Source organism: Crocodylus porosus, unplaced genomic scaffold (assembly GCF_001723895.1).
Source record: "Crocodylus porosus isolate Cpor-Errol unplaced genomic scaffold, CroPor_comp1, whole genome shotgun sequence".
Lineage (NCBI taxonomy): Eukaryota > Metazoa > Chordata > Crocodylia > Crocodylidae > Crocodylus > Crocodylus porosus.
The window spans coordinates 76705926-76716884 of NW_017728948.1; the positions used below are offsets into that span (position 1 = coordinate 76705926).

Below are 10959 nucleotides of genomic sequence, written 5' to 3' on the forward strand. Positions count from 1 at the left end.
CACCTCTCAGCATTAGTTAACATACCACATGCCTAGGATCCATGGGGCTGGGGTCTGTGCTGTGGGAGATGGAAGGGAGGAAGGGATGGGGGAATCCCAGCTTAAGCAGCAAGCACTGAGGGAAGCAAGGCAGACCCTGCTGTGCTTGCAATCTCCCTCGGTAGGGAGCAGAGGGGTGGGGCCAGCCCTGCTCTCTGAAGCAGACAGCACAGCCCAGCCCATGGCTGCAAAGCAGCTGGGATGCTGGGGGACTCTGGTTTAACTTAAACTAGGAAGGGGTCTGGGACAGACCTTGTCCCAGATGCATGATAACCACACTTTATCGTGCATTAGCAGGTGTATCACAAACCAGTCCAGGGAAGTGATACCTCCCCTTTATGCAGCACTGGTGAGGCCGCAGCTGGAGTACTGTGTCCAGTTTTGGGTGCCACACTTCAAGAAAGATGTGGGCAACCTTGAGAGGGTCCAGAGGAGGGCCATTCATATGGTTAGGGGCCTGCAGGTAAGGCCCTATGAGGAGAGACTGAGGGACCTGAATCTCTTCAGCCTCTACAAGAGAAGGCTGCAAGGGGATCTTGTGGCCATCCATGAATTCATCGTGGGGGACAGCCAGGGATAGGAGATACTTTGTTTACCCCTTGGAGTAACTAGAAATAATGGCCACAAACTGACAGATTCAGGTTAGACATCAGGAAGAATTTCTTTATGGTAAGGGTTGCCAGAATCTGGAATGGGCTTCCAAGGGAGGTGGTGCTCTCCACTACCTTGGGGGTCTTTAAGAGGAGTCATTTGACCCCAGTGCTCTTTCCTGCCTGGGGCACAGGGTCAGACTCAATGATGTGCTGAGGTCCCTTCCAACCCTAATATCTATGAATCTATGAAGTGCATAAACTGGTTTGACCCAAATCAGTTAAGTCTGATGCTACATTCAACCACGTTTATCTTAAACCAGTTTCAGCCATTTTGAAATTGGTTTATGTGCATTGAATTTATGTTTTGTTACAGGTTTAAGCCACTTTCTGATATCTTAAGCCACTTTCTGATATCTTAAACCAGTTTATGTGTAATGTCTGTCCCTAGCTACAGGGAGCAGAACATTAAGTAGCCTTGACTCCCTAACTGCTGTTACTCAGTTACTTACTACAAAGAATATATTTTCTTCTTCATTCTGCCTTTAAAAACACAGTGAGCATTTTATTCTAGGGTGTGTTCTATGTGAGAAAACATGGTATGTTAAGCGGTCTTAATGGAGTGGTCATTCATTCCTGTTATTCACAAAACCTAACGTACCCACCAGGTAGGCACTGTAAAAGTTTTGGTTTGCTCCCTACAGCTGAAATAGATTTAAAAGACTAGATTAAGTAAAAGATTTAGCAAACTGAATAGAGCAGGGCAGAATTACCATTCTACAGGAATTTTTCAAAAAATGTGTTCTGCATCAAGAAAAAAAAAATCTCAACAGCATAAAATGTTCTATGGCATAGGAAATTATCCAATTTTGTTCAGAAAAAAAAAGAAACAGGAAGGTTATTTTAATTACATTTCTGCAAAACAGTGTAAGCTTCCCTAAACTGTACAGAACATGAACTGGAGTGCCTTGAAGCCATCAGAAATCCCACCTTAGCCAAGGCTCCCAGGCTTCTGTTTCCACGGTAGCTTGCCAGAGGGATGGGCAAGTGGGTAAGAAACTTGCTGTCAAACAAACTGAACCTGTGGATTATACCAATTTCGCCAAATTGACATTTTTTAACTGAAGAATGACTCACTTGGGCAATTTCTGACCAAATGTAATATAGAATTGCTAAGGCTCAGTGCTGCCTCCCTTCTATAGAAATTTTTACCTTTCCACACCAGTAGTTCTAATGATCCTAGCCAGACTATCTGTATAGTAAAGTTCTGCTGAGTCAGAGTAAGGTTAGCAGACTCTAACAGAGCAATTAGGACCAGACCCAGCTTCAAGTAGTGGAAGGGGGCTGAGAACGGTGTTGAACAGAACGGTGTTGTAAGTAACAAACAAACTGAGAAGCAAAGAAAATGCAGACTAACAAGGGGCACTTTTACATGTGCTCTGGGGGTGGGAGAGGGAGGCAACATTTTAATTAGAGTGGCTCTGAGAGCTGCTATAATGAAAGAGCTGCAGCATCTCATGCATCAGTGTCCCCACGATTCAAAATGGCAATGGGAGTGCTTGCACTAAAGCTCATTCAACGAGCTTTAGTACAAGCACCCTCACCACCATATTGAAGCATGGGGACACTGATGCATGAAACATGGGAATCTGCTGGAGCACAGTAATAACCATGCTCCAGCAGGCTCATTTAATCGAGTCTGCTCTGATGCACTGTAATTACAGAGTGTCAGAGAAGCCTCTGCATTCATGTACAAAGATACCAGGCCACTCAGAAGTTGCTTGTCACTCATTTTGCATAGCACTTTGCTCATTTGAGCAAATGGGATCATTCACAGAACAAGGTAATATACTACTAGATGTGAGGAAGGGCATGAGTGAGGGCAGCAGAAAGGGACCCAAAGAGGATTAACCATAAATGACTAGTCTGGTATTCTAGTCATCATAAATTTTCCTTTATTTGTCCTCTATTACATATTCAATTCTAGTAATTTTACACTACACCAAATAAATTAAGATATTGATCTTACCTTTTAAGGTAGCCAAGCCAAACAAGTGATGCTCCACTAAACCAATATGGGCTACAACCATATCAAAGACATCTTTACATATGGTCTTGGTATCACAGGTCAGCTCCAGCTTCTGTCCACTTAGAAGCATTACGTTTACTTTCCGTCGATTATCCTCATTTTTCCCTTTCTTAGTCTGAAGAAAAGAACCCATAAAATTTCCATTCGCCATGCAAGTGTATTGACAGTTTAATACCTTTCTACTGTAACTGACTCCTAAATAAATGTTTCTTACCAAGATTGACTTTGGTAGATCCAGGGAGATGAATGGCTCAATGGTCATTTTTACAAACTCAGGCCCAAAGAAATTCTGCAAAGCATAAAAGTCTGAATTAACACTTCGTATACCAGAAACAAGAAACTGAGAAGCAATAACTTTTAAAGGGGAAAGTGCAAAGCCAAAATCAATACTGATTTAAGATTATAATATTTGTAGAAACCGGGTTAGCTGCAAGAATGCAACTGTGCTAGCATGTGAGAGATGTCACATTGACTACTGTAACAACTGATGCATAACATTTTTCACATATTTTAGTACTGTACAAATCTTATTTTCTGTCACATGCAACATGTGAACATGCTGCCATGCCTTTGGATTGCCAGGTGCTAGGCATAGCCTGTCTGTCATTCATTGACATGGTTAAAAGACTGAATGCTCAAAACTAACACACAAAAATATTTCAGTCTCAGTCTTATACACGGACTAGGGGCCCCTGCCTTTGCTGCTGGCCCAAGTGGGGCAGAAACTAATTCACTACTTACCCAGTGACTAATAATTACAAAATGCAGAAACATCATTGGGGCATGGGCCAGAACTCAGAGTCCCTTTCCTTCTAGAGGAGTTTGTCCAAGGCAATGCACTATATTCTCCTTGGCTTTCCTTTTGATCCAAAGTATTTTGTCCACTTGGCTACCAGTGGGCTATGTTCAAGAGGAGGAGTGAAAGGTGCTCTTGGCAATGTATAACCAACGGCTGGTAGTAAGGGCACTATGCTGGGAAGTGGGAAAGGTATATTCAAACACTTCTGGAGGCAAGCGCCCTAGTACTGTGCATCACATTTCCTGGGCAAATGCCTTATATACTAGACTGCTGGATCAAAAGTGGATGGTCACTCTCCTATGCACTACTTACATAGAGTTACTTGCCTTCCTAGGGGGAGTGGGATGAAAAAAACCACATAAATTGGCCCCAAGTGCCACTGATGAGGCTAACTTACCTGTTTAAAAGGTGAGGTTAATTTAAGCCTATGAAACTATGAATTTATCACGACATGTTAGAAGAGGAGTTTGATTTACTTCATTGCTGTACATTTTGAATAAACCTACTTCCCTACTCCTTTTAAGGAATCTCACAGGGCACATCCACACATGCAAGCATGTGCACTTGCAGCAGCTCAAATAAAAGGGGTGCAAATTTAAGACTGGGGGGCTGGGGTGGCAAGTGGCAACCAATCGCCTACAGGCACCACTGACAGTGTCGGCAGCACCTTTTTTGAGGTGGTGCACTGCCATGCTTAGGGAGTGCATGTGCATCCCCTATGCATTGTCAATGGTCCCCTGCCCCTCACAGGGCAGAGCCCCCACCACAACACATGGGCTATCCTGTCTGCAGAGTCCCAGGCCCCCCCAGGGGTGACAGTCCCCCGCCTCCCCAAGCTGGTCTCCAGCCCCCTGCTCATTCCCCTGCTCTTCTCCAGCCTTTGGAAGGGCAGTAGAAACAAGAGAGAACCATTTTGAGCAGAATATTCCACAAGTCTTGAGGGATAAGTTTCTGAGTATAGCCTCTCCATTGATTTGAGATCTAGTGAGGGAATGGTATGGTAGAAGGGAAAACCGATCATGGCAGTAGGCTTGCCAGGCCATAAAAGAGACCATTTGGGAATATTTTAATGAAAGTTATATCAAACAACAAGAATGCATTTTTTGTAGAAAACAATGTTTAAATCAAGGCTTCCTGACCAGTGATTTAAATAATGATTTAAACTGATTTGATTTAAATCAAATCTGTGCTGTTTGAGAACCATGAGAGAAACTAGAACCAGAAACCCATCTCAGTCCTAATTTCATTCTACTCTGAGCAACACTGTAAGAGTTTGAATGGAAAGAAGGATTTCTCATTATAATACAGTGTGAACTGTAGCGGGGGTGGGGAAGATCTCATTGGGATTTTAGCATGGCTGATTCTCTGACTGGTTTCAAAGCCAGACACAGTTGTCCCAGCTTGTTGGTTTAATGATGCCTGATGCTGTTGAAATATGTTTGCATCCATCCTAGAGACCACGTGAAAGATGGATACAAACAGCAGAGAAAACCGCATTCTAAGAATGTACACATTACAACACGTGGCAGTGAAGAAGCTTACAGTTTTGACATTTAAGAGGCAAGGATCTGTTTTTTGGCTTAGCATCTCCCATTAAGCTAAATGCCTCTCTTGATACTGTACTAGAATGTATACCTATGGACTCCTCAACACAACAGGTAGACTGGTTTGTCTGATGAGAGCTGTTTCTCCAATGATAAAAACAGCCATCTCACATTTCTTTCCAGTATTGCAACTTAGAATCTTGATCAATGGGAAAGATTCTGAAACCTTAAACACCACAAAGTTGATTTCAGCCTTCAAAATAAATCGCCATACTGTTCTTGAAATGAATTAAGAAAGAGTTACCCTTAGTTTTCTTTGGGTCATGGCTGTTTCCAATGCAATCTCTCTCAGAGGATCTCTACTGATGTCAAGCACTGATGACCTAACTGGATCTCCTGGATAGAGGCTAGGTCGAGATTGCCTAAGTGCCATTTTAGCTTGTAGCTGCACCATTTCCTCTTCTTGACGCTTCAACATCATTTCTTGGCTTATCAAGTTGCCATCAAGGTGTGTTTCATGTTGCCTGCTGTAGTTGGAGAGAATGAGAAGATACCATTTTAATTAAAATATTCTTACATGCTAAGATTCTGTGAGAATGGGTGTGCAGGAGAAACACCTATACATGCAAACAGACCAGAAATACAGGAAATCTAATAAATTAATTCCATACAACATGTGTTTACTCCAGCCCAGAGGAGTTAATGCAGAATTTTCTTAAACTGAAACATCCCACAGAAATATATCAATAGAAAAAGCACGTAAAATGTGCTGAGCCTCTACCACTGCCTGTCAATTATTTGTATGCGAATATGTGCTCAGCTGCAGTCTAACAAAAACACAATACCAATAAACCCAATTAATCCAAAGAGGAAAAAGGAAGAATGCTTTGAAAAAGTAAGACTTCTCTTCTCCAGCAGGGGGCATGGGTAAGTTTTTTTTTTAAGTATCACATTTTAACAAGAATCTTAATGTCAGTATTTAACAGGAGCCTTTAATACCTAAAAATATAATTCTGTAAAAAAAGCCTTTATCAATTGCTTAGATGGAATTTAATGTTACTGCTTTTGTATTATTCCACTATCGTTAAAGCAATATACATTCAGATTCCTGCAGAACTGCTGCATTTTTAAATATTTTCACCTGTTCAGTTTGCTGCAAAAGAGGTCTTGCCCTTTAAAATGCTATAAATCAATCTTATCCTTTGCTCTGTGTTTGCTTTTGGTAATGCCTATTTATACAAGAGCCAGAGAAAGACTAGAGAAAAGTGGGTCTTTGTGAAAAGCTCAATGACCCCAATCCCACAACTGAGGTCTGAGAAAGTCCAATTGCCATTCTCTAGCCATCCCATGAATCCTCCAGAAAGAAAGGGAAGAACAGATACTCTGAAGTCAAAAACAAGCTGGGGAGGAAGGGAGTAACACCTCTTTTTTTGGTGGAGAAGGCACATTTTTCAAGCTTTCTTTCTACGTGAAAATGAGGAAAAAAAAGTAGTTGTCCTTTGTGTCCGCTTCCCACATATGCATTTAGGACTATAGCCAGGATACATGTGAAAAGCATCTCAATCTATGCCGTCTGCTGGGAAAACAAGCCTTGACTATTTCTGCATGTTTCTGGAGCAGGCAAAATGTTTGCTGTGACTGCTATGTGAGTAGGTATGCACAGATGGGGCAGGGCACAATGAACCTCTCTCTCCAAGACGAGGGACACACATTAAAAAGCCTGAGCCTGAATTGATCCAGTCTTTGCATGTTAGTCCAACCTGCAGAGAGTGAACCGGTTTGCAAGTGGATAGACATTTGGCACATGCCTGCAGTGGCTTAAGCCAGAAGCCCAGGGGTGCTAGAGCAGCCCTGCCTTCCACAGGGAAGCTGAGCTGACAAGGGTGGGGGTTGCCAGGCTCCAGCAGGCCTGCCCTAGTGGCCCCCTGACAGCTGGGAGCAATCTAGACACACAGGGCTGCCTGGCCCCAGAGGGGAACTCTTTCCCTTCCTCCCTCTCCCCCACCAATGTGGGGCTGGGAGGGGGTCTCTGTTGGGTGGTGGTGGTGGGGAACTCTTCTCCTTCCTCCACCCTCCCCTGCGGTGGGGTGAGGAGGGGGCGCTATGAGGCTGCCTGGCCCCAGGAGGGACTCTTCCCCCACCTTCGCACCCATTTCTTGTGATGGAGGGTGGGCTCTATGGGATGCTCTTCCCCCCACTCCTCCCTCCCCAGAGCAGGGGAGGCTCTGCTCCATCTTGGGGGAACTCTTCCCCCTCATCTCCTCCCTGCCTCCTTGTTTCCAGGCAGAGGGGTACAGTGAATTCCACTATATGCATCCTGGACAAATGCATAACTATAACACCAGTTCCAATTTGTTGCCTAGATCTTAAATTTTAACAAACTTTGGTTAACAGCGTATCAGCTAGGATGCAAACAGTGTTAGCACAAAGGAAGTTTATTTTGTAACATAACTGTACTGTATCTAATTCATGAAACTGACTGTAATAAGTGCCCTTTTCAAGGCTGCTAAAGCACTTTGGGAAACAATGTAACAAGTCTTAATGAGGTAAAACAACCTTAAGCTAGGCTGTTCCTGTAGTTAACAAGCACTGTATACATTGAGTTTAATGTACATAGCCTATTTTCAGTCTGAAGGCCATGCACTTAAACAGAATAAACCATACATGAAACATCTGTACAGATGTGTCATGCCATAACTGCTAAAATACATAGTTTGGTGAATGGATTATACATAGAAAACCAGGCCTAGTTTTGCAATGATCTGATTCACCCAGTACATTTAAGGACCAGGAACCCATTCATCTGTCTGTGAAAAGATGACACTAATGATCAACATTTGTCAAGAATCATGAATAGATGAAAAGCTCTGTGCAAATGCCAAGTAGCAGCTTATCTAAAATACGTGCCCTTACCCTTCAACAACATGGTCTAAGGCCACAGCGTCAGCCTGAATTTGTCTATGATTCCATGGATAATTCTGTTAATTATTAAGCCAATTCTACTGGGTGACCAGTCCACTGGAAGACTAATACCTTTAAAAATGGGTACTTAACTCATTGCCTAATGTACTTACCCAGAAATGACCCAATATGGATCAGAGAAGGAAGCTGGGGAGAGGGAGGGATAAAGGAATCTCTAATGAACAGTGGGGTGCGAAGATCAGGAGCAGATTTGACTGAGGGAGGACACACAAGGAGCAAGGGAAGAGCTGAAAGTGGAACCTATCAAATACTTGGAAAACAAAGGTAACAGGAGGAGGAGTAGATCCATGTCAGTTGCTGCCCCTAGAAAGGAAAAGGAAGAAGAAATAAAGGAGGAAGAAAATATGAAACAATAGAGGAGAATAGACACAGAGGGAGAATACACATTTCCATGGTATTGACAGCATTCCAAAAGGCTTAGGGCAGTGGTTCTCAACCTTTTTAGACTCAAGGCACCCCTTAGAAAATGCCAACTCTTAGTTTTCACTTGTTTTTTGACTACAGAAAAATAATGGAGCAATTCTTCTATTGCAAGGAACTCAGAAAGACCACAACATTACAGAATGCTTTTAGAAGTATGAATTCCTATTGAATTCCTATTTGAAATTCTGGGTTTATCTTGTGTTTGCACACCTAATGGTACTAACATTGCATGGTACCCTCCATCACCCTTGTAAGGATCACAAGGCATCCCAGAGTGCCACAGCACCCTGGTTGAGAATTACTGGCTTAGGAAATACAGCAGTAAAAACTGTAGAACATGAAAAGGCTTCAACTGTATTCATAAAATGGATGAATTGCTCATAGGCTCTGATATCATATGAGTATACCAAACTAGCACACTTGATGGTCTGACAAAGCTGAGCAACCGTATTGTTCTTTTGGCACTAGCTGTAGCTTTCCATACTCCCAACAATTACTACAAAGCTGAGCTGTTACAACTACTGCATAGGTAATTCAACAGGCTGCCCCAACAGGCGTACACCAAGGGCAGTAAATTTAATGGAGAAAAAAATATAGCATGTTTGTATGCAGATGAAATCTCTGGATATTGTGAAGTCAACAGGGAACTATGCCCTTTGATACTAAACTGCATAAGTCATTATACTGTAATGTCATTATGCTATAAGCCAGGGGCAGGCAAAATATAGCCCATGGGCTCGATCCGGCCCACCAGACCATTCTGACTCATGGAACCCCTAAAAAATTTAGAAAATTAATATTTATCTTCCCCAGCAGCCTGTGAAAGCTGACAAGTGCAGGGGCAGTAGGGCCCAGGGGGAGCCTCAGCAAGACTGAACAGCCCAGCCCCGCCCACCCACGGCCATTTCATTCCCTTCCCGCCCTCGCCCTGTTCCAGCACCATGTGGCTGCCAGCTGAATCACTGGACTGGGGAGCACAGGGTCACACCAGTATGCAGGTGTGTGTGTGTGTGTATGCAGGCAGGGCATGCGTGTGTGTGAATGCAGGCAGGGAGTGTGTGTGTGTGAATGCAGGCAAGGGCATTTGTGTGTGTATACAGGAAGGGACAGTATAGGAAGCAGGCAGGGACAGTGTATGTGTGTGTAGGCAGAGTGTGTGTGTGTGTGTGCTCATAGATTGAGTCCCACACGCACACCCTACCATACACACGCACCCACACCCACCTCACACTGCCATACACGCAGACCCGACACCTACATCTTAGTATTGTCTGCGAATTTGAACAGGGTACTTTTTACCTCCTTGTCCAAATCACTGATGAGGATGTTGAACAGGTAACCATGAGTTGTAACCTGAGCTGGATACATTCCAGAGGGAGGGGGAAACCTGCTCCCTCTGTCTCTGTGACTGGCCTCACATACCTGGGTGCTAAGGAATGTCATCATGACTGGGACGGGGCTAGAGACCCTGCCAGTCTACCCAGCAACCAGTGATGCATTTCAAATTGGTTGGCTGGCAGCCAACAGTCGCTGGCCTTCATTGGATCAAGTAAATGATGTCATAAGGTCATAAGTTAAGGACTGCCCAGGAAGAGGGGGAAACAGCCATGATGAGAACTCTCAGAGCAGCTGGACCATCTGAAACTTGCTCTCTCTTTTAAAACTGATGATCAATGAACTGCCTGTCTCCAGAGGGAATCTCCACCTGCCTCTGGATGATATTTGTGAGTAAGCTACTTGAGAGCTAAATAGATATATGGCTTGCAGTAACCCAGATGCTTAATCAAAGGCTACCATGCCACTGTTTCCTCTAAGGGATTTCTCTGATGTTGCTCTACCCTGTACCCTATTCCAAACCTACTCCTTGTAACCAATAAAGTTCTCCTTTGTACCTAGCATGGTAGGCTTATTGGGAGAAGGCCTGGATTATGCCTTGGGGGTCCCCTTGGTTTGGCTGACTAAGGGAGATCAATATTTGTGCTTCAGACTGAGGATAGCACCCCAGGTTCTTGTAGTGGGTCAAGTACTCTCAAGGACTACTAGGCCTGCGTTTCCCAGAGGGCACAGGTCCAAGATCAGTCCAGACTTTGGGTGGTGGCGGTGTTACCCTCAGGCTTGCGGGAGTGCTCCAGGAAGGGGGTCGGCTGGACGTAAGGCACCTCCAAAGAGGCACTCAGAGCCTGGAAGGTAGTTAGGTGCAGTGAGGCGGGTGAGTCAGCACAGGAGCACCTCCTACTGCCCCCCACAGGGTGTATGAGTGTGTGTGTATATTCAGGCAGGGACAGTGTGGGGGGGAGGGGCTGGCAGGGACTGTGCTTGTGTGTGTAGGCAGGGGCAGAGTGCATGTGTGTGTGTTCATAGGCTGAGCCTCACACGCACACCCCACCGTACATATGCACCCACACCCGTCTCGCACTGTCATACACAGACCCCACACTTCCCCTCACATTCCTGGCACCCACTCCCCCACAAACCCCATACCCACCCCCACCC

The 10959-nt window shown here is 44.4% G+C and overlaps 1 protein-coding gene across 7 annotated transcripts in view; it reads right to left on the reverse strand.

Moving 5' to 3' along the window:
* Window positions 1-10959, reverse strand: part of PTPN13 (protein tyrosine phosphatase, non-receptor type 13) — a 227927-nt gene that overhangs the window by 62788 nt on the left and 154180 nt on the right. For all 7 annotated transcript variants that reach the window (XM_019552792.1, XM_019552791.1, XM_019552788.1 and 4 more), the window contains 3 exons: window positions 5366-5588; window positions 2933-3007; window positions 2659-2833 (listed from right to left, as the gene is read on the reverse strand). In XM_019552792.1, coding sequence (XP_019408337.1) covers window positions 2659-2833; window positions 2933-3007; window positions 5366-5588 — 473 coding nt within the window. The remainder of the gene's footprint in view (window positions 1-2658; window positions 2834-2932; window positions 3008-5365; window positions 5589-10959) is intronic.